General features: G+C 40.9%; 1 protein-coding gene across 6 annotated transcripts in view; it reads right to left on the bottom strand.

Annotated features, from left to right (window-relative positions):
• Nucleotides 1–24,791, bottom strand: part of PTPRZ1 (protein tyrosine phosphatase receptor type Z1) — a 122,884-nt gene that overhangs the window by 37,632 nt on the left and 60,461 nt on the right. For all 6 annotated transcript variants that reach the window (XM_081877757.1, XM_081877758.1, XM_081877759.1 and 3 more), the window contains exons 3-11: nt 23,600–23,779; nt 20,457–20,608; nt 18,073–18,168; nt 16,199–16,265; nt 11,953–12,110; nt 11,391–11,541; nt 7,325–7,509; nt 6,351–6,477; nt 299–339 (exon numbers count right to left, since the gene is read on the bottom strand). In XM_081877757.1, the coding sequence (XP_081733883.1) occupies nt 299–339; nt 6,351–6,477; nt 7,325–7,509; nt 11,391–11,541; nt 11,953–12,110; nt 16,199–16,265; nt 18,073–18,168; nt 20,457–20,608; nt 23,600–23,779 (1,157 nt within the window). The remainder of the gene's footprint in view (nt 1–298; nt 340–6,350; nt 6,478–7,324; nt 7,510–11,390; nt 11,542–11,952; nt 12,111–16,198; nt 16,266–18,072; nt 18,169–20,456; nt 20,609–23,599; nt 23,780–24,791) is intronic.

Raw genomic sequence — 24,791 nt, 5'->3', positions numbered from 1 at the left:
TGTCAACTTGGACCTGTAAACGCAAAAGTTAATTTCACATTTCAATCCAAGGTTCAAACTTTTAAAATTAGGGTGGACAGATTCAAAATAGGACAGGTCTCTTACACCTTTCAATAGGTAGAAGAAGGCTTTCAGAAGGTGAAGGTTACACAAAACACCTGCTGAAAATTTCTCCTCTAGCTAGTGTCCTGTCCTCTTTTGAATCTGGCCACCCTAGACCACAATGGATATTCCACTAAACTCTAGGAGCGTAAGTATGGCAGTCATTGGGCAAGTGAAGTACGAGACAATACAATACCTCATAATCTTCAGTTTCAGTCAATTCGGGAAATTCAATTTCTATAAAACAAAAATATGCACTATATAACCTAATATTTGAACCTCAAACAAACATCACTCATATATTCAGGGATGAAATAACAACTGATGGACCGGAAAGAGATATTTTCTTTACAAGAAACCCCTATGATCAGCATTCTCAACCCCCTCCTCCAACTTCTGCAAACCTTGTTGTGACAGGGGATGGGTGTAGGAAGCAGATATAACAACAATTTGTAAGGTAAAAGGGTAAAGGACCCCTGGATGGTTAAGTCCAGTCAAAGGTGACTATGGGGTTGCGGAGCTTATCTCGCTTTCAGGCCGAGGGAGCCAACATTTGTCCACAGACAGCTTTCCGGGTCATGTGGCCAGCATGTCTAAACTACTTCTGGCACAATGGAACACCGTGACGGAAACCAGAGTGCACAGAAACTTCTGCCGCAGCAGTACCTATTTAGCTACTTGCGCTGGCGTGCTTTCAAACTGCTAGATTGGCAGGAGCTGGGACAGAGCAATGGGAGCTCACCCTGTCGCAGGGATTCGAACTGCCCACCTTCTGATCTGCAAGCCCAAGAGGCTCAGTGGTTTAGACCACAGCGCCACCCATGTCCCTTCTAAAAAACAAAAAACAATTTGTGGTTCAATGTTGGAGCACAAATACTGTAAATTTTTCAGTTGTCTATGCTACTACACTATAAGCGTCAAACTAGATAATGTTGGATGTTGTTTTTCTTTGTTTAAAAGCAGCTATGTGACTGTGTGTGTTTTATTAGCTGTGTGTGCATGGCTACAGCACTAACAGAAGGTGGGTTTAATCATATTTTCCATGTTGCTTCCTTGATTAAATCTCCTGCCACTTCCAGCCAAGGAAGGTGGGACGGGGGGAGACAGCTACAATATGGAACCCCCATCCCTTGTGGTTAATTGCAGATCTCTGTGTGTGCATGCATCTCTTAAACCCAAGAAATGGACATGCTTTGCACCTCTGATGTCCTTTCATCATATTACAAATACCTTTTATGGCAGACAACCCACCTGCCAAATTCAGCTTATTTTTATCCATAGTGAATTTGCAAGTTTTTTTACTAAAAAAATCTGTGCTGCTCCCGTCTCTAAATTTCTTTCATTCTTTGTTTGTTGCTTTCCATATTTTATTTCAAGATGATTGCCCGCTTTAAAAAAAAAAACACCAAACAAGACAGAAGATACTTTTATTCCACCCTCAACACAAGAATCTCTGCGGAGAGGCTACTTGAACTGATAATACATAAGCAAGCGTATTGCTTGTGTACTACTTAAGCGGCCTATGAAATTTAATAAGAATGTACTACTGGACAAGTTACTGTAGTTATATGCTGTTCTTGTATTTAAATGAACAACAATTAAATAAAAATACTGGTGGAGGGGGAAATGGAAAGGTGGGATTTTTTCTTAATAAACAGTTTACAACAAATGATGGTGATGATGGGGAAAATGTTGCAGCCCAACCCACACTTTATCACTACCATGGCCCTAATCAAAATTGACCCAAATGATTTATATGTAAAGAAGTAACAGAGAAGCAGAAGCAGCTATAGATTGAGAGGCATCAAATATTTAAAAATGGTCTTACCTGGTAGCTTTCTGGAGCTTAGGAGGCTAGGGATAAAATAATGATAACATTCCCTGGCTTCTCAATTGTTTGTAATGAATTTTTTTTTTTTGGATATCCATTTACAATATTTTATACTGCAGGTCCAAAATATATTATGTAGCATTTCAGTACACTTTTTGAACAATGTTCATTTCCATTGCAGAAAAGCATGATTGTTATAACAGTTAAAATGAATTTGGGCTTGGATTTCCACCTTCCCCCATTTCAATTTCCCATTCTTTTCCCCCCCTTTTTGTGCAATGCTTGAACTTATGTCTAATAGTTCAGGGAGTTAGAACTGTATGAATGGATGATTAAATACCATACTGGTAAATGAAATCCTATGACAACAACAATAATAAATCAACAAAACTTCAATTTACATTTTAGAGGCAGATTTCAACAAAATGTGTGTCAGGAGTGTGTGTAGGAGCCAGGCCCTGTGACCAGTAGGGCTTCGCAGAACTGGGGCCTTCCTAAGTTTGTTCTGGAGAGGCAAGGCACAGGTGAGGCCATTTGGTAACTCACTGCACTTGGTGGCAAGAGCCAGGAAGGGATATAAGGTCAGCATTTCCCTTCGGCTCTTTGCCACAGCAACTCGTTTCCTGCCTTGCTGCGTTTGGCTTCTTGCTTCCTGATCCGCAGACCTTGGCTTCGTGACTCCTTGCTTCTCGACCCTCAGACCCCTGATTCTGGACTCTTGTTCCTGCTCCCACCCCACCATCTTACCCCCAGTCCCGACATCCTCAGCCAGGATTTTGATCGCCAGTAAACCAGACTGTGATAATGTGTTCACTTCAGGAAAAATGGCATGTATTGCTACTCTACGGCAAGCACAGTAACTAAGCAGCATGTGACTTTCTGTAGCTTTTAAAGTATCTATCAAATTGGCACAGATGGAATCTCCTTTCCTTCATCTGTTTCATCCCCTGAACCAGACAGGGAGCTTCCTAATCTCTTTGTGCTGCATCATCTCCAGAACCTCCTGTGAACAACCTGGTCCCACAACCATCAATTCTTAGAAGCCACTGATACTCCTAGCCCTCTGTACTCCAAGCTGGGAATCATGGCTCTACTTCTTATGTAGATAAGATCTTTTGAGTCGGGATGACAAACCTTTCCCACATCCTTTTAGCACCCTTTCCCCAATTCTCTTATTCTGTTTTGATAGATTCCGGAGGCTATACAAAAAGAGTTCCTTTCCAGGTTGATCAAAGCAACCGGGATTACACCTAAAAACAAATGCATGAAGCAACAAGCAAGAGTACAAAAGGAAGTAAGACCACTGATTCTTCTGAGGCTCCTGCTTGTGCATTTGCACTGTGCTGATCTTGCTGCAACCTCAGTCTTTCTGTTATTGTATTCAATAGCAACTTGGTTGGAGAAGGACCAAGTTAGCAGCACAGCCCTACCATGCCATCCTCTATACCAGACATGTTCAACTGGTTGATCACGATCAACCGATTGATCGCAGGGCATCCCTGGTTGATCCCAGTTGATCATGTGATCCTGACCAATCACCCACAAAATAATAATAATACTAAAGCTCAACAACTTAGGTTCTTCCTCTGCAAAAAAAGCTCAGCAACTTTGGGTCTTCCTTCCCCCAAAAAGCTAAAAACTATGTGAAGGCTCCCCCTTAAAAGGTCAACAACTTTGGTCAATCCAATGGATAGATCACTACCAGATTTTTTATAGTGGGAGTAGATCTCAGGCTCTTTGGAGTTGGACATGCCTGCACTATACAACTGAAGAACTCAATAAGTCATAAATTTTCCACTGCAATCAGAGAAAAATCAGTCTGGAGACAGAAGTCCAGCACAGTGTTGCTATGTGGATTTGTGTCTTGCATGTTCTGAAGATTTGGGGGAGATGAATAGGGACAATTCAGTATGAGGGGTTGAGAAGGAAAGGAACCATCTGCTTCACTCTCTGCCCAGGGTTCAAAAAGAGACTTGCACTGTCTTGAGAGTGTGATCGGCTGCCAATTCCAGAGAGAAACGCCCATGAATCTATTTAAGGGATATTCAACATGGCATGTAGAAAAGGAGGAACTGGAGACAACAAATGAAATCATGCAGGAAATTAAGAATGGGAGTAATCAAGAGGAGACAGCTAATTTAACAAATAATCCAACTTTTTTTGGATTAGATCAAAACCTGGAGCAATTTCAATCATCTGAACATATTCCAAGAAAACATCTGCAAGTTGTGACCGTGCTATATAATGGTATTCTAACAAGTTGGTGGGAAACAAAAGACCGAAGGCCTTTTCCTGGCTTTCCATAATCATGATCGGTAGATAAAGAAAACATGTGTGCGCATGAGAAGCAGAGCCTTCTTATGCCTTTCTACATGGGGAGAAATATAACCTTAAGAACAAAAGAAGAGTCTGCTAGATCAGGCCACTTGACCATCTAGATCAGCAACCGGTTCTCACAGTGGCCAACCAGATGCCTGTGGGAAACTGGTAAGCAGGACCTGAGCACAAGAGCTGTCCTGGGGCTTTCAGGAACTGGTATTCAGAAGCATTTCTCCCTCAAGCTGTGGAGACAGAGCATAGACATCATGGATCTTTGCTACATATAGCCTTAAGCTCCATGAATTTGCCTAGTCTTCTTTGTTGGTGGCCAACAACAACAAGATCTCCCTCTGGATTCTCCAGGCATCTGATAAGATCCAATTCAGTGGGTAAGATCAGGGTTTTGCAAGGTGTGGCGGCAGACCAGTAAGAAAAGATATTACACTTGGGGAAGCTAATTGGCACACAATATGATAAAAATAGGATTTAAGTGAAAGTGAGGATGAGCCCTTAATCATTACTGGTATTAACTTCCAGTCTGTAATCTGGGTGTGTGTGTGCTCAACAGTTCTCGATTTCACAGAGGAATCATTGAAGGGAATCCTCAATGATGTAAAAATACAAATGGAGCTATTTTTGAGGACCAAATGAAGACTGCTCTTCTTTGAAGGTTTGATTAAGTTGTCTTTCTCCATTTTCTTCATACGTATTGTTTGTATTGTACTCCCAAGACAAACAAAACTGTAATCCTATACCCTTGGTGTGGGACGCCTTCGGCCTTTTAGATGTTGCTGAACTACAACTCCCATCATCCCTGGCCATTGGTCATGCTTGGTAGGGCTGATCTGAGTTGTAGTTCAGAACCATCTGGAGGGCCAAAGGTTCCCCACTCCTGCTATACCCACATAACTGGGAGTAAGCACCTAATACACTTAATGAGATTTATATTCTGAGCAGAAATGTTCAGGATTTAATAGTATATTCCACAAGTCCTCACACTTTGTCATAACAACTCTACCAGGCCAATAAAACACGGGCTGCTAAATGGTGATAAAAGAAAGGCAAATTACTGGGAAAGACTTGCTTCCTACCTCAGATCAAACACAGAATTTAAATTCATTTATGGCATTTGATGCTTTGAAACTGCTGAGAAGTATCCTAGGAGAGCGAAAAGCATATGGAAAATTAAAGCCTGTACAAGGATCCTCAAACAACCCAAGATATCAGACTCATGGGAAATGGTAGGATGTTCATGTATCCTCTGGTCCAGAGACTCTTGTAGAAAATTGTTTAGGAATTAGCTTATACCCCTCCTGATAACTCTCTGTGCCATTCTGGGTAGGTTGCCTTAGACTATGAAAAATTATTATTGTGTATTATTCAATTTGCACTATTCATATAAGGATGAGGGTGAAAATTTATATGTTTATATAATTTTAAAATGCAATTTTCCTAAGCTGCGGTAACTATTCAACTATTCTGAATTCAGAGAATAAAGTTAGGATGAGTAGTTCAACAGAAATAAACCAAACCACTAATATAGTGTATTCCACATAAAGGAGTGAAAATAGAGCTTTGAAGTAAACAAAACATAATAGTTAGTTCTTTTGAATTTTGCTGTCCAACATTAAGAAGCAAGGGAATTCCATCACCACATTTGCACTGAAGTAGAATTTCAAAGCGGCAACATGCAATAAGATTTCAAAATCAATGGAAATCACATTCAGCAATTTCTTTTTACTAGTACATGGACTATTGTTTAATATACAAGCAATTTAGCAACTGACAGTTTATTTGACCGTGTGAAATAGATGGTCCAGCTATGTCATGGTTAAGTAGGCATTTGAACCTAGGTTTTATAAAACTACATTGAAATAACTTAGGCAGCAGCAGGCAGGAACATTGCCATTATTATGGTTCATAATCTGAAATAACAGAACACCCAATGTTTACACTTAAGGAAATGTCAGGAAACAGAGAAGCTCAGAAATGTCAAATGAAAACCATTGATACTGAAATTCCATAGCACTGCATTTTCAGCTGGTTTGCAAATAAGATTCTTGTGTGTTTTCATAGAGAGAGGAAAAAGTGCACTTACCTGGATCATCCAAAGGCATGTCAACAATCACTTGATCACTGTGTTTTCCATAGAGACCATTAGCACAAATGGCAACTATTTGAAGAACATAACTTGTATTAGGCAGCAGATTATTCAGAATGGCCCCCTGGAAGGAAAGAAGCCAATTAACTACATTATGCACATTCAACACACCTGCTTCTTTTCTTGCCTCAGGCTTCTGCATGTTAACTACATTCCCAACTCTTAATAACCCCTATAATAAGGAATACTCTTCAGGTGCAGCATTTCCCCCCAAGTAATACACATGCATGCAATGGTCAGAACTGATACCCATCTGATAAAACTGACAATGGGCAAAGCTGTTGCCCAAAGTTACACAGAATAAAATGAATTCACATGGCTTAGCCTCAAAATCAGACTCAATAGTGATGGATGCTTGTTTCTTTTGATGTGCCTGCCCCATTCATGTAGAAAGTAGGGAGAGGATTGGTCTTCCTTCAACAGTAAAAGGAATGTGTAAGGGAGACGAGCCAAATCCTAAATCATGAGCATCTTACTCCCCGCACCGCCCCCCACACTTGTTGTTCTGGCTGATTTTCTCAATTCATTAGTTTGCTTCTAGTCTCAGAGCTGAGATAAAGTTGCCCGGAGTAGAGCGAACATGGAGAGGTTAGAGGGACAAGGAGAGTTCAGTGCCCCACTGCCAGCTGTTCCTTTCATAGTTAAAGCATCATCTAATTTTATATGTGAATAGGGCAGACATGTGAATGATGGCTCTGTCACTGGCCCAAAGCTTACCCTCTGTGAGAAGTGCATTGTACCAGTTATATAAATATCACCATGGGTAATTAAAGTTATCACTGAGAGAGGGCAACCAGCATGCTGAGTTCTCATTAGTGCTAGCAAAGCAGTCCCTCGCAATAAGGATTTGTAAGTGGATCACCATCTTTGTTTTTGTACCAAATAATAAATAAATAACAGTGGTCAGTTACCAAGTCCTGATACCCATCTGTTAGAAATTCATGCTTTGTCTGGTCTTCTCCTTCCAACTCCTGATAAAAAACAGCAAATCTCTCGATCATTGTGTCATATACAACTCGTGGCCTCTCCCAGGTAACCAGAAGGCTGGTGTAGTTCTTTGGATCAGCTTGAACATTCTCTGGCTCTAAGCTGCAAACTTAGAAGAAAACGACACAAAGAAAACCATGTTATTACATGTTTAAGCAAGTCATGATACATATGCAACAGAAATAAAAGGAAACCCACAACATGTTCCTCAGCTATAGGGTGAGCCCAGCATCTTCCTGGCTTCACAACTGAAAGAACAGGCTATAGGCCCCTAAATCAGATGCTGTCTCAGGAGTGGTTGTAGCAGTAAATTCTAAAGAGCAGATATACTTCATTACAACCCCAAAGCCACACTCTCATAGCCTTGCCCCTGCAATGACAATGCAACAAAAATGCATTTTGACCAATGCAGACTACGGCTTCAATATCATGGCAGCTTTTTTTCTCATTCACTTCTCCTGTTTTGCTGACATTGAATTTGATGAACAGGTGTTTTTTTTGGGGGGGGGCAGAGATTGCTTCTGTTTCAATGACTAGCTAGAATCTTATCTTCCCCAAAGGAAATCTAAGGAGGAAAGTGGCCCCATATCTCTAAAAAACAGAATAGATGTTAAGTCTGTCTTCACCTTAAAACAAAACAAATTCCTTCCAGTAGCACCTTAAAGACCAACTAAGTCAGTTCTTGGTATGAGCTTTCGTGTGCATGCACACTTCTTCAGATACCTGAAGAAGTGTGCATGCACACGAAAGCTCATACCAAGAACTGACTTAGTTGGTCTTTAAGGTGCTACTGGAAGGAATTTGTTTTGTTTTGACTATGGCAGACCAACACGGCTACCTATCTGTAACTTCACCTTAAAAGCCAACTCAAGAGAGTCACTAAATTATCATAGAGTCATATTATTAGAGAGTCATATTATCAAGCAGCCACATCGTGGAGATTATGGATCCATCTGTATAGAGGCTGGTATGCATGTTGAAACCGTTGGTATCTAATTGATTACTTTGCAGAGTGTATTGCTTTCATCACTTCAAAGCAGAAACACAGGTCTGTGGAGGTATTAGTGCACTGCCATTTGGAACAACTTCTGTTTGGCTGGATTTAAAGTGGCTAAAATGCAGCCACACAGATATAGGCATTGGCCTTAAGGATGACAGTAATTTAATCCATCACTACAGTGGTCAGTTTTCATTAAAATGATTTCAGTTAATGGAAGACGTGTTATATATATATATATATAAAATCATCTAAGAATTTGGCTCTTGAACACAAGAGGGCACTCAAGGCTCAATATTCATTTCCAGTATTAAACCTGTATGATGCAAAAAGGTAAAGGACGCCTGGATGGTTAAGTCCAGTCAAAGGAGACTATGGGGTTGCAGCGCTCATCTTGCTTTCAGGCTGAGGAAGCCACCGTTTGTTCACAGACAGCTTTCCGGGTTATGTAGCCAGCATGACTAAATCGCTACTGGTGCAACGAAACACCGTGACGGAAACCAGAGCGCACGGAAATGCCATTTACTTTCCCGCTGCAGCAGTACCTATTTATCTAAATGCAGTGGTATGCTTTTGAACTGCTAGGTTGGTAGAAACTGGGACAGAGCAACGGGAGCTCACCACTGTTGTGCGGATTCGGGCTGCAAGAAAATAGTGCTCAGTAGATTACAAGAGGTGTGGAGGGTGGAGTGTGAGACTACTTAACTAACTGACCAATTGCATTGCAGATATCTCAGTTGTGCTCCCCCCAACACAAAGCCAGCCCTCCCCCCCAAAAATAAATCCTGGCTATGCCCATGGCACCAAACTCTAATATTTAATTATCATCTCTCTCTTTCCCATAGAAATGGATCATGGGAAGATTTTAAATTATGGATCAACACATAAAAGAAGAGTTTGGATTTGATATCCCGCTTTATCACTACCTGAAGGAGTCTCAAAGTGGCTAACATTCTCCTTTCCCTTCCTTCCCCATAACAAACACACTGTGAGGTGAGGGGGGCTGAGAGACTTCAAAGAAGTGTAACTAGCCCAAGGTCACCCAATTAAAGAGCTACTTAAGCAGTGTAAAATAAAAATTGTAGATAAAATGAAGCTAAAAACAAACAAAACAAACAAGGAACAAACAAACTGAGGGTGACTCATGCTTCCTATACCTATGATTCTTTGAAATGTCTGAAGCAATTCAGAGATGCTCTGCTGAAGACAGATGCAGAAGCAATGGCACCAAAACTGCATGAATCTTGCCACGCATGGAGGCGCAAGGATTTCTCTTTTTAAAGAAGGCTGGGAATGAAAAGTATGAAGCACATATAGCCTGAAGTTGCTGGTTTGACAAGTGAAAAATGGCCTGTATGGAGCTCTGTTTCCACTCCATGTAAACACTGGAACTCCTGCATGCAGAAGGGGTGCCAATAAAACGAAATTCATTTTCGTTTGGACCCATGAACCTGATGTATGTGAGTGCTTGGTCCCATGAGAATCTTTGCAAGGAGGTTACTGTGAAAAGGCAAGTTGTGATGAGATGGAACTTTGTATGTACTTAGACTTAAACCACATGGATATGCCTCCTCAGTTCCTCAAGATTCTTATGCATCTCAGTCATCTTCCTATTTTCTAGCTTAATGCATGCCACCTGGCCAAGGAGAATACTGTAATCCAAACAGCTGCTGGAGATAAAAGGCAAGGAACAAAATAGGGGATAACAGCAACCCCCAATGGATGTTCAGCCATGGGACAAAACTAAGGAGGGAAGCAAAACAGCTGCAGCCCTTGTTCTAGCAGTAAGAACAAGGTCAAAAAAGAAAAGAAAAGAAGCATAGTATCAGGACCTACAGCACAAAAGGAACAGACACAACTGGTGTTCTGATGCAAAATAAATAATAATTAAAATTTAAGTATGCATTTAACAAATAAAAGCAGTGTTTTTCAATGCCCACTAATTCTATATGGAGCTATAATATGCAGAACTCAAAGAACCTAACACATTTTTTTTTTATGTACAACCTCATCCTTATCCTAGCTACTTATAGCCACTACTGCTCACTTTATTCTTGGTGATTTATCTCATTGAAAACACCAGCTTATTGTTAAACTGATTAAACTGTTAAAGAGAAGAGATGCCCTTCAATATTTTGTGACTTTTGGGTGGAATCATTTAGCTAAGTTTCTGAAATGGGAAAGGGAATCACGAAGGCTCAACAGCGATGATTTATAAGTTGTTTTTTTACCCTGCTTCTGAGGCTTATTCTGAGGCTTATGCCCCACTCGACAGGTTACATAAATTATAACCACAACCACAATAAAACATTTTTTAAAAAATTCAGTTAGGAAAAAATATAGGTATGACAGATAAGAAACAAGACTTCGCTTATACCAAAACCTGCAAAAGCCTGAAGGTTTATTACTGCAGAAATGGAAATTCCATATGCCATTCAATGCACATTAGCGATGAACAGTAAAATCTTCTTTGATTTAACAGGAAAGGTGCTTTTCTCAGGGCAAAGAACACAATTGGCAACTTGTACAGCTTTTATTACACACTGTCGTCTCTGAAGCTATATGACCATTTCATTGTTGTACTGAATTTTAAAAGTAAGGCTTTTTTTAAAAAAAAAAAATCCCAATTGTTGCTTGATACCAAATCCAATTGGGGGGAATATGCGTGTACTGAAAAAATGCATAAAAATTGTCACTGTGCATGCAGGCCCTGCCCCCCACCCCCAATATAGCTGGCAGGACTGCATGTATATGGTCCCACTCTGTAAGCAAACAATCACAAAGAACAGCTGTTCAGGTGGGTCTGGATTTAATTTAAAGCACACACAACTCTTTCCCCCCTGCCAAACAGCTAATTGGTATGATGACTGATTTCCTGACTGTTTTGTGCATGTGTGGATTTGAATCAGAGCCCATATATTTCTTATAGAAGCAATTTGTTGTGGTTAAGATTATGGTCATATCTGTCAAGTAAGCAAGTTAGCAAGACATACCTGCTTCATGAATTACTTCCTCTCCAGTATATGAGGAAAACACCTGGCCGGAAAATTTATGCTGTTGCTCTCTAAAATTGTTTTGCAGGTAGTCCATCAGCATCACGTAACCAGATTGTTGCATGGTAAGGACATCGCAAAATACTGACAGCTGCAAAAATGCAATAAATGCAGTCACACAGGGAGTTTTCTTTAGAAACAGCTCTGCATAAACTATACTAACAAAAGGCACTTTTAGGGTGATGGAAAAATCAGTATTTGCATTGTACACATTGTTGTGATTGGGTCATAACTCTCATGCAACATATATTGAAAAGGCAGCATTTACATTCTCATAGTTCTTTCCCCCTCCTTCGTGTTTTAGTTTAGCGTATAATGAGGTTTGTGTACTAATTCTTTGTGTTTGGATAAGTGAAATTTTGCTTTGTGATTGTTCATAAAGTGGGACATGTGTGTATACATACTTCAGCACTCAATGCCACCACTACGGTGAAAATGTTGTGTATATTTTTGTGTGTTAAAATAATTATTTATTTGACATGTATTATATTATGTAAGTTACCTGGTTTTCTGAAATGTTAACAGTGTCTTTGAATATAATCCATTCAACTGTCTCTGAGCAGGGCGGAGTCGACAAAGATCCATTATACGTGTAATATTTGTCTGTTGCATTTGGCAATAGGTTCAACAAGATGAAAGGCTCCAATTCAGTTTTTTTTCCTGCAAAATATAATTTTTAAGTAAACAGTGATGTTATGCATAAATCCAGGATGCATAAAATAAAAGCAGAGCCCAAACAATATTTTTTAAACAGTAGCAAAGAAATCATCCCACTGTGAGGTTAGTTACTGTGACGGTTGTGGGAAAACAAAAACTAAACGTTATTTATATATAAACACAATTCAGTGAATTATTTGGGGGATGGGGGGAGGGTTGCACATATTTTGACTGGGTAGAAAGGTGCCTCACACACCTGCTGCCCTGATCCTTGCCTGTTTTGAAAACTGAAAGGCTGATTAGACTCCTTTCACTTTGAGTTCTCTTTGTTTAACCTTTCTTGCATTGCTGGCTGCCTACTTTGTATTCATAGCCAAGCATGACAGTAATTATACATGTGTGAAAAATGCCCTTTAGATACTGTTCCCAGTCCCTGGGTTCTGCTGTCAGTTCTTATATTTTACACAGTGGCCAGCAGCCCATCTAGGAGAAGGAAGACTCTGAACCCAAAGCTTTCTGCTGCCCTGCAGGATATCTTTGGGAGAAGAAAAGGCTAAGGAGTATACACTACACAAATCCAAAGTGGAGTCCCTAAGATGTTTGAATGACGCCTTGTGTGCGTCCTTCCGGCCACTCCTGCAGCCAAGCTGGTGCCAGATGTATTGCTCTGCTTTCTTTGGTCCACATTAAAAGGGTGAGTGGGGAGGGGGTCTTGTTGAATGAGCAGCCCAGGACCTCCATACAGGTTTGTGCCCTAGGTTTGTGCCACTTTGGTACTGTTAACATAGCAGTGTGACTTCACCCACGGAGGCGCACAGCATTGCCTCTCGAGACATTGACGGATGTCAACAACAATGACCAGCAACCCAAGTAATTTACTAACATCAGTTCTAAGGCCTGTAGTGGAAATGTCACAACTTTGTTCAGCTGGTTTTGTAGCTAGAATGTTCTTCTAAACATTAAACCCAAATCTGTGCCGCCTGCAGTATTTAGTTTTAAATTCAGAGGCTTCGAATAATAGCTACCTTCCTTCTTCCATCATAGCTGTCTTTCTGATATCTTAAGATTGCTTTCATAAGCTCCATACTTTAAATATTATCATAAGAACTTTACAGTTGTGACAGCTTCATCAAATTAAGTCAATGTCAAGTGAATATAAAGTTATGCACAATAACTTTCACCCCACGGCAATAAAAAAACAACAACAGCTGATGGCAGAGACCAAGGAAAAAAGATGGGAGAGCAGTCTCATCTCTTCCCAGGAAATGCTAGGAAGCACTGCTGCAAGAAAAGTATGCAGCAGCTGCAGAGACTTTTTCTTTCTTGGGATATTAGCTAGGGCAGGACTAGGGCTTAAAGCAGTCTTCCTCAAACTTGGCCCTCCAGATGTTTTGAGGCTACAATTCCCATCATCCCTGACCACTGAGCCTGCTAGCTTGGGATTATGGGAGTTGTAGGCCAAAAACATCTGGAGGGCCGAGTTTGAGGAAGCCTGGCTTAAAGGGTATTCCTCAGCTAGTCTGCCTTTATTGGTAGTTCGAACTGGAGGCTACTGGATGAACAGAGAAAATTCATTTGTGGGCCCCTGCACAGTGGAGCCATGGGGAAGGGGTGTCCAATATTGGAATCAAATAAGGCCACAACTTTCATTGATTATAGATATGAGGAGGTTTTGGCATAGACATTGGGTGTGTATCCGAAAATCAACCAGCCTCCCTGCTGGCTGATGGACAATAGGGGTTGACCATTGCCAGGCATCACCATATGCATGCACAACATCTGAGCAACTCTCTCTGATCACTGGCAGGAGGCGCCATGGTTCCTTTAGAGGGGATATCCCATTATAGTGGGGTAGCAGCGGGGGCACCCCCTGCCTGCCTGGACTAAGGATTCAACCCAGTGCCTTATTTGCCCCAAAGTTGGGAAGATTGCTATGAGGTAGGCCCAATTAGTCTTCAAGGAAAACTTGTCCCTGGCCCTGAACATGGTGACCAATTATCTCCGTAGCTTGTTTATCATGTGGCCACTTATCAGGTCCGCTCTGAGGTTGCAGCCCTCTGCTTGCATCCAATTGGCTCCTGGAGCCTCCTGAACATTTACCTGGCAGGAAACAGCCTCTCCCATCGCACTGAAGCTAGATGGAAGGAGCAGGCAGCTGCCCCCTTTATCACAGCTTTGCTTGGTGGCAACTGCTGCCCTGCTACGATTCCGCAGGGAATGGGAATTAAAGAGAATTCCTTCTTTAAGAACAAGAAATCTGACTACACCCCTTCCCAACAATTCACGTTGCCAAATACATTATTTTAATATTCTTATTATTATAATCTTCTTGAATGAATCTCTTTGTAAAATGCATTAATATTTTGTTATTGGCTGCTTGGATCTTCCCTAAACACGGGAATCACCGGAACTTTCCTGAAGTAAGATTTTAATAGTACCTTCTTTGTTCTTATATAATGGCACTGTCAGCAGAGCTGAGGAAAAATGCTTCCACTAAGTTGCAGTGTTTTGTCATCATGTTAGACACTTCCATACATGTATCACGTTTGCAAACTAAAATGTGTGATCTGATAGATGTTCACTTCACAAAAGATTGATAGAAATCCTCTCCAGAGTTTGTCCAGTTTGCCACCATCGCAAGACTGATGAATTAACTCATATTTATTAAAAGAAGTTTACAGCTCAGAAAAACAGTATCCGGTTTCACTTTCTGGACTGTTGAAACGAATGTATCAATGGCACAAAGAAATCAGTCTTACACAGCTCTGAGCCACTTTTGTTTCCAGTCCATAAAAGGAGGGCAAAGTGCTTGAATCTTTGTTTTCTAACTGAACAAGAGTACACAATAGTTATATTTTGATTGATCTGGTTAATTTGGAGACTGCTTAATATATAAAAGACTAAGTGTTTCACAAAATAAGAAAACATAATGCTACAAAGCCAAAATACAAATAAAGAAAAATGCATGCTGATAGAATCATAGAATTATCACAATAAAAATCCTGAATTAAAATACAGAGCAGTGCACTCTTAACACCTAATGGTCAGGAAATGCCAAAACAAAAACAAAAAAGGAATGAAAACATGTTACTGTTGATGCCTTTTGGGTGTCCCAAAGCATTGGAGCCAATGCAGGAAAGGCTCACTCCATGTTGTAACTAGAAGGCAATCCATCAGCCATGGCACTCCTCCTCTTTAGATGCTGACTATAGGGATAAACTGTAGTAAAGGTAAAGGGACCCCTGACAATTAGGTCCAGTAGTGGCCGACTCTGGGGTTGCGGTGCTCATCTTGCTTTATTGGTCGAGGGAGCCAGCATACAGCTTCTGGGTCATGACTAAGCTGCTTCTGCCGAATCAGAGCAGCGCACGGAAACACCATTTACCTTCCCACTGGAGCGGTACCTATTTATACTTTCGAACTGCTAGGTTGGCAGGAGCTGGGACTGAGCAATGGGAGCTCACCCCGTCGCGGGGATTCGAACCGCCGACCTTCTGATCGGCAAGTCCTAGGCTCTGTGGTTTAACCCACAGTGCCACCCGCGTCCCATTATACTGTAGTAGAACAGTCAAAAATTTATAAACTTCCCCAAAAAGGACTTAGTTCAGAAATCCCAAAACAAGTAAAATTAATGGCTGCCTTATCATTAATTTAAACACAGTACACTTAGCACCCAGCTATTAAAAGATTTGGATCTCATAAGTATGTGGGCATCTCTGGAAATGCAATGGAATGCATGTGCAGACAAATTCACTTCCTCATCTGAAGTGAATGAGACTGTCAATTTCAGATGGTGGCAGCAGAGAGGGCTCAGCACTGAAGCCTGGTAAATCAGCTCCCAATGTCCCTTCCCGGCCCTTACAGGTATATTTATGAAAGGCTATAGGAATCAATACGCATATTGATTCAGTTTCAAATTGTGGTATATCTAGACTTCATAAATTCACATCACTTCTAGGGGAATCCTATACCCACTTAACATTAATTCAATGAACCTTACTCCTGAGAGTAGACATGTATAGGATTGCACTGTCAGTGTATTCAAATGGATAATTGTGCAAATGGTTTCTCGTGTTACACCACTAACTCACCAAAGCGACTAACACTGGCCACACCATCGATAATTGAATTGTAATCCATATTATCTTCCAGACCAACCTGTTGGAGAAATATTGCATGATTTATTCTTAAGTCAAGTCTACACTTTTATTAATTTGTTATATCTTGAATTACACTGGGCAACAATTTTTTACCTTTTGAATGTTGTCTAGATTTCTACAACTGATTTAGGGTATTTTTGCACTGCTGAATCAGGAAATGGCATCCGTTTCTCTCCTTCAGGTCAGGTTTACTGTAAACTGAATGGTGGACATTGATAAAGGTAAGTACACGTAAATTGCATGTTGCTTCACCATTTTTCAAACTTCAGGGCTTGAACTTCCGTTTCTTGGAACTCCTGGAATGCTCAGCGGCAGGGAGGTCTCTCTTCAGAGTCCAACAGTAGTCAGCCATCATGACTGCATCCCAGCGACCCTGATACCTGGTCTCCATCTCTTTCATGTCCTGATGGAATCTCTCCCCCTGCTCGTCACTCATTGAACCCAGGTTCTCAGGAAACCAGTCCATATGTGAAAATAGGTAGTGCATCTTGATGCTCATGTTGCAGCCCAGGTTTCTGAAAGCAGTCAGCATGTTGTTGACAAGTTCTGCGTAGTTTCTGGCCTTATTGTTGCCAAGAAAGTTCTTCACTACCAGAACAAATGACTTCCACGCTTCCAGTTCCACTTCGTTCATTGAGTTTCCGAACTCTGGATCTCTGATGAGCTGACGGATCTGAGGACCGTCAAAGATGCCAGCTTTCAACTTCTCCACGGTCAATCCTGGAAAAGCCTGGCACAAGTAAGTGAAGCAGTCACCATCCTTGTCCAGAGCCTTGGTGAACTGCTTGATTAAGCCAAGCTTGATGTGCAGCGGTGGAAAAAGTATTCTGTCTCAGTCCACCAGAGGGTCATTGATGACGTTCCTTTTTTTGCAAGGCACCAATTCCTCCCGCACAGGCCAGTCCTTCTTCGTGTAATGCTGAGCACGGTCCCTACTATCCCACATGCACAGAAAACATGGGTACTTGGTGAAGCCAGACTGTTGTCCCAACAAAAAGTTCACCATCTTCAGGTCAACACAAATAAACCACTTGTGCTGATCATAACCAATTCTCTCCAGCACATACTTCACCGCTTCATAGTTCTCCTTCAGTGTAGTCGAGTGAGCCAGGGGTATAGAGACAAACTGGTTGCCGTTGTGTAGCAGAACACATTTCAGTGATCGCTTGCTGCTGTCAATGAACAGTCTCCAATCTTTGGGTTCGTACTGTGGCACTCCAAGCTTGAGCAGAAGCTGCGCAATATCTGCACAGTACACCAAGTCCTTCTCTTCCGAGAAAAAACGGAGGTTTTATGACTTCAAACTGATCCCTTTTCGACAATCACCCAGAACTATCGGACCTGAATACTTATTGTCATTAAAATAATCATTTCCAATCAAAACAATTATTCGGCATGGCATTTTACCCCTACCAACTTCTTCTAAAATGCTCCACACAAGCGTACATGTGAACAAAAACGTAAAAAAAGACATGTGGCCATAGCTCAAAAACTTGACCTGATTGAGCAAAACCAATGTGATTTTTGGATTCAGCGCATCAGATTCATCCTAAATCAACTGAAAAAATGCAGACAACAAATTTGTTGTTGACCAGTGTTATAAAGTTGTATATTTATATTAATATTGATGCATATGTGCGCGCGCACACAAAACCGAATGCTAAAATATTTCAGTGGATAAGGCTTGCTTTTCCTCATGGAAAATTAATTAGCAATAAGACATGCACAAAGTACAATGCTTACCTTTAAGATGGAAATGATTACATTTCTGAGTTAAGATGAACAATATGCAAAATGATGATTACCTCAAATAAAATAGATAAAGCTCTTAATTTCCCATTTCCTTCAATTGCCTTATCTAAATCCACAAACTGATTTGAATCATAACAGTATATTTGCATCTGTAAAAAGAATAAATAACAACAATTTAGGTGTTTTCTCCCTGTCAAACATCAATAGTATCAGATATGTGTATTAACTTCAGATAAAAGCTTTTGAAACTCAGCCCTGTTCAAAGATATCTAAACACTGCTTGGAAACCTATCTTACACCTAATAAAATATTATCAAACTCTGCAAAACAGGATGGGAAGTCAATGGGGTCTGTCTCAGCCAACAGAGGAGGCAATCAGAAATAGACGTGATGTGGCAAGTAAACATGAGCTGACTCAAGGCCTCATCTGAACTAGATTGTACCAGTACACAGGGCGGAGGAAGGGGACTGCAGTAGGTGTGGGCTGTCCCGGGTGTCACCACTGGGGTGTGTGTGACAAAATGCCAGGCAGCACTCACTGCGGAGCCTGCAGCATACCTGAGCCATGTGTTTCTCCTGGGAGAGATGTGGTGGCTTGGGTGTACGTAGGCTCTGTGCTGCCCAAACAGTCCACCTGCTGCCTCCCCCCTCCAGCTGTAGGGCGGCTGAGTGGGAGGAGGCAAGCAGACTCCGAAGGCCCCATGGTGTGCCCCATCCCAATGGGCAGCTCGCCCTGCCCCTGGGCGCACCACCCCAGGTGCCCGAGCCCCTTCCTCCCCCGCTGCCAGTATACACATTAAACTCAAGTACAAAATGCATGCAAGTTAAAATGGGAAAATACCCATAAAGCACTCTTAATTATGAAAACAGCAAATGCATGTCAGTGTGGCTGAGTTTGCCTACAGTGGTCCACAAATCAAGTTGCCAGTTGCATTGCTTTCCAATGGTTTCCCATCTCCTTTCCCAGCTAAGGAGAAGACAGCTGGGGTCATGGCTACTATTGTGTTGGGATCTGGAGGTGCTTCAAGTGGAGCATAATTTCAAATGCACTATTAGAAGATGGGCAGTGCTGACAGCAAAAACAGATTTGTGGATCTCGTGTCCCTTCATTAAACACTGAAACAGTGAAAACAGTGAATGGGCAAGGATCACATGCCTGCTTCCATATTTACTGCACAGAAACCTGGCAATTTAAATGTGGGTATTTTACATTCCAGTCGGGGGAAAACCGAAGTACGTGTCAAGTTTTAATTGACCCTTAAATAATTTAAAGGCCATCTGAAACGTTTCTGGTAGAAACTGTCTGGTTTCTGCCTTTGCCATATCAACTATGCAGCCAGCAAACCTGTCACTGTTCAGGAAAGGATTTAGGCTTACACTCTATGGCATAACATTAAAAGAGCTGCCAATTACAAATACTCTGGGGGAGAAATGGAATACAATAGGAAAGAAAAAACAGGGCAAGGAAAGATAAGTAGTCATGAAGACTAGCTTCAGAAATACACTACTGCTAGGGGATCAAAGTTATAGGTGATTAGCTTTTCTTGTTCCTCATTAAGTGAAGAGACAAAGCTTTTTCCTGTCCTCAAGGGAGGACTGAGGACTGTCCATTCAAGGGAGGAAGCAATTTATGTAAACCTCTGTGGAAGCAACATGCTTCCTCCTTGACTGAAATGAAAGCTAGCGTGTATTAGCCTTAAACCAACGTATTGGCTACATTGAGTATACGACATATTTTAGAAGACCAAAACAGGCTTTGAGGAGATTCCTGCTCCACTTCCAAAACATCAACAAAAGGGATAAATTCCACAGTGTTGGAGGTCCGGCAACTAAAGAATCACCTTGCTGGTGCATCTCTATCTCTGCTGGCAGAGCAGTACTGGCACACCACTTGCTAAGGCCCCTCAGCCAGCTTTATGGTGGGGTTAGGGTGGGCCCTTACAACAGATATTGTGAATTCTGAAAGCATAAACCACCATGGGAAATGATCTTTCAGTATGACAAAGGAGAAAGCAAGTAACAGATGACAATTTTATGGAACTCCCATCCTCTTCAGGTCAGACAGGCTCCCTCTGTACTGAACTTCAAGTGTCTACTGAATACTTTAAAAAAAAAATTCCAGCAGGCATTTAAATAGAAGTCTGGTTTTGGTTTTTTTTTTGGTTTTGTTTTTTTGTAGTATTAGCTGATTTGTACCTTTTCTATATTGTATTTCCTGTACACAACTTGCAGACAATAGTAGTTAAGCAGTATATAAATTGTTTAGATAAATTAATACATGCACACAAAGAACTTCAATGATCGACTGCTGCTTGTTTAATACTCAGCACTATATGTGGCTATTGCACATTTTAATGCCTTTTGTACACATGAAAGTGCCACAAATATCCTCGTATTTCTAATGGCTTACTGTACATAATCTCAATACGTTCATTACCTCAAGAGGATACTTTTGTCCATCTATGCTATGTTCAGATCCATCATGGGATATATTGCATTTTCCCCAGTGAAACATTATTTTGCTTGCTTTATATACAGCTTCTAAGCCTCCTCCAATTACATAGTAATCATTTGCCAGATTAATTTCCACTAAAAAGAGAAAAGGAGTTGTTATTAGGCATGTTAAAGAGGAAAACGCAACAGCTTTTCAATTCAAACATATCAGTGTTAGAATAATAACAACAATATTAATAATAAAACCCCAACATTTTGAAGTTCTCATTATAACCAGCCTGCTGGTTGGTGCACTTCAGATGTTTGGGACTACAACTTTCATCAGCATGTGCTTCTGGAGCTGTTGGGACTTGTAGTTCAAAACACCTGGAGGACACCACATTGGTGAAGCCTGGTATAAACAGGGCCAGCCCATCCATGAAGCAAAGTGAGGTGACTGCTTCAGGCAGCAGGATCCACAGGACAGCAGATCCTGATGTAGATCTTTATTCTATCCTTGTTCCTAATGTAGATGCTTACACTTTTTTCCCTGGCAGGGAGAGGGTTGTGCCAATTTGTGCTTTGCCTTAGGTACTAAAATGTCTTGGGCCAGCCCTGGGTATAAATGAAAGCTCAATGCTATGAGTTGGTTCCTAAGTTAATGCAACTTAAGCCCAATTGACTTCAGCAGGAACTAAGGAAACAATCCAACCTCCCATTGCACCAGGCTGGACTGAGCATTATTGTCCTTCCTCTGAACTAGCCTCTGCCTGAGAATTCCTGATGATGTCATTCCATCATCATTGAATGTTCCCTTGCAATCCACAGGATACCTGGTGGCGGCAGATAAAAGAGAGCCCTGAAACAGAACATTACAGGGCAGGGAGGGTTTGAGCTGGCTTGTGATCTGTTGGATCCTGAGCCAGCCTCACTACCATCATGTGACAGCCTCAGGCCAATTCCAAGTGCAATAGCTGCACCAGCTCCAAGCCGGTGAAGCTATTTTCTGCTTCCCAACTTTCTGCCCCAGTAGACATTCGTGGTGGGAACGGTGTGGTAGTCCTGCTGCTCTCTCAGTTCCTGCCAGACGGTAGCCAAGGTTTGGATTGCGCTTAGTCATTTTCAATATATTCCATGGATGCAATGAGAGCTAAGTTCAACTAACTTAGGCTGCAAACCCCACTTTACCTGGGAATAAGCTCCACTGAATTCAATATAATTTAATTATAAGTCGACATTGTTAGGACCACCTTGCTTGCCTTGATCGAACCCAAAAAATGTTGATTCGATTGTGGACACTGGATATTCTAGCATGAGAAAATTCCTTGCTGTAATTACAGAATTCTAGTGCTAGCAGCTTGATGATGGACCAAGAGTCTTAAGATGAAGCTCAAGGTAGAGCAATAATTTTACTTTCATGCTTTCCATCACCAAAGAAATGCCTGTGTGATCATGCACCACATACAGACTTTCCCTGTGCGCTGAAACAAGAACGCTGGTATCTGCATGAGTGTAATCCTTTGCTTTACTGGTACTGGTTCTTTCTAACTATTATGAGCTCTCAAATGGAAAACTAAAGGAGATCTCAAGAATATTTCACCCACCAGCAAATATAAACCAGCTTCATATGAGAAACAGCACAAATGTATTGTTTCTTTCGAAAGTTGTTTGGAAATCCCTCTAAGAGGAAAAACAATCCAAATGCCACTGTTTCATAGTTATGTAGTTTCACATAGTGTTCTTGTAGGATGGAAGAGAAAACAATTTAGTATTGTAAAATTTGGACAGATCACCAACATACAGTCGTACCTCGGAAGTCAAACGGAATCTGTTCCGGAAGTCTGTTTGACTTCCAAAATGTATGGAAACCAAAATGCGGCTTCTGATTGGCTGCAGGAAACTCCTGCAGCCATTTGGAACCCGCGGAACCTGCGTTGGATGTTCGGGTTCCAAAAGAACGTTTGAAAACCATTTGAAAACACTCACTTCCAGGTTACGATTGTTAGGGAGCCGATTTGTTCGGGAACCAAGGCATTTGAGATCCAAGGTATGACTATACATTCAAAGCACATCCAAAGCACATGACTTCCCCCAAAGAATATGAGGAACTCACAGAGCTAGACTTTCCAGTCAACCTTAACAAACTGCAGGAAGCTTTGGGGAAAGTCATGTGCTTTAAATGTGTGGTGGATGTGCTTTAAATACATTGAGTCAATCTACCCAAAGTTTAACTATTAAAAGCAGTATTAACATAAATCTAAGGAATTCTGTGTCTGGGATCAAGAGATATTTTTTGGTGCACCCAATAGCTTAAGCATGCCCAGCAGGACTTTCAATTTTTGTCCTTTGATCAACAGAACCCCAATGGCATTCTACAAATTGTTTTGGAAATACCTTTCAGTTTCCAGTGTGATGTGTTATCAGGTAATGCAGCATGGAAATTGCTGCCTGAGAAACAGTTCAAAGCCCCCTTTACATAGCATGCAGGGCAATTTATTTATATCCAAGACTGTGCAAGATATCACAACTCTCCTGGAAAATCTAGAGAAATGATACACTGCACATTCAGACAGACAGCAAGCGGCAGTAGACAGCCTCCTCCAGATCTCAATTCAGGTGGTTCACTAGCGCTTTCCCATAGTAAACCTATGTGTACACCTTTGTAGCTGGCAGCAGCTGCTCAATTAGTAATGGCTTCTCTTTGAAATTCCAGCCCTACACATAAGTGAGGGGTTCTTATAAAATGATTGCTCAAACATAATGGCCTTTATAAACTGCTCTTTGAAAACACTAGCTGTGTAGTTGTGAAAACATTAGCATAGCAGCATGTCAAGTGTAGGTATTAACAGTCAATAATTATTATGTGGAAAATACTTAAATCTTTATTTTCAGTAAGCATGCATTAATGGATTACAGTAATTATGCTATTTCTAGGGCTATTTTTGTCAATGCATGTAATTTCCCTCTGAGTCCTCTTGACTTGATGCTTGAATCTTACTGCCAGCTGTCTTCCTCGTAATTGCAAAAACCCAAACTTGAAGATGATTAAAAGAAAGAAAACGAAACAAGAGGTTTTAAAATACTTAAATGCAAAAGGTTGAATCAAAACATTAAATAAATCAAAAAAAGGAGATGTGAAATTTGTACCTGTTTTGCCTGTATTGTAGATTAAAGTTTCTTCTGCTGATTCTTTTTCCCAGCCTTGGAATTTCAGCTCCTTAAGATTCACATTTACTCGAGTTAGATCCTCATCAATATTAATAGGCGATTGCTTGGCACCATTGCAAGCTGGATGTTTCTTCCCCCAGTTTGTTTGATTTAATGCTCCTAAACAATCAAAACATCAAAACAATACAGGTAAGCAATCTAAATAAACTTATATGAAAGCACTTGGTTTTATATGAAAGCAACAACAAATCAATGTTCACAATACAATGTGCATCAATGCCCATTCTGGAAAACCTAGTTACATTATAGACTAATTTTATCCCCTATTCAGTGCATAAGATCCTTACAAGGCTCAATCATCTCAAAGCATCTGTGGTAGAATAGCACATATGAATGCTCCACCACATCAAAAACTTGCTTCATGTGTGAAGCTAACACGAAGAGCTTCTAGCCTAGCATTCTTGAACTCCTTGTTTCTGCCTTTAATTCTGCAGGTTGACTTGTGGTTCAAGACAAGCATGCAAATGAACATCTGGAATGGTAACAGCTAATTAGCAGTTCTATGGGATTTCTTTCAGATTTACTTGCTGAGAGTACAGGGCTTGGGCCCCAGGTTTCCAAGAGGAATATTTTAATTTTGAAACATCTCCGAACATCATCATCATCATTATTATCATTCTGCCCTTCATCCGAGGATTGCCGGGAGTTTTACAATATAAAAACACAAAAATGACAAGAGTTTTGTGAATGTTGCATATGGTGTTGCACCGTGTGTCTTTTTCAAATGTCTTAAATGACAAAAAATGAAAAGGGGGGAGGAGGAATGTTTGCTGTGGAGTAACATGGCTTACCATGGCTTTCTGCAGTCACTGCATCCATGGTAATAGCATTGATGCAGGGATAAGAGCTGTTATTTGGATAAACGTATCAGTCCGAATGTTTATAATAGCTTCAAGAAAATATCCACAACTCCTGCAAATAACTGCTCACAAGTCTTCTCCATGTGAAAATGGTAATCTGTCAGCAACCAATTTAAGTAAACACATTCCTTCTCTTTTGTGAAATAAAAAATTGAACTTTATGGAAGGGAATGGTCAATCTCACATGGATTGATTGCCTAAAATTTACACTCTTAGAACCAATTATCTCTATATTGCTGAAAAAGACTCTG

The sequence above is a fragment of the Podarcis erhardii genome, assembly GCF_964252035.2.
Source record: "Podarcis erhardii genome assembly, chromosome: 10".
NCBI classification, from domain to species: domain Eukaryota; kingdom Metazoa; phylum Chordata; class Lepidosauria; order Squamata; family Lacertidae; genus Podarcis; species Podarcis erhardii.
The sequence above is the reverse complement of the archived record's forward strand: the minus strand, read 5'-3'. Positions and strand labels throughout refer to the sequence as shown.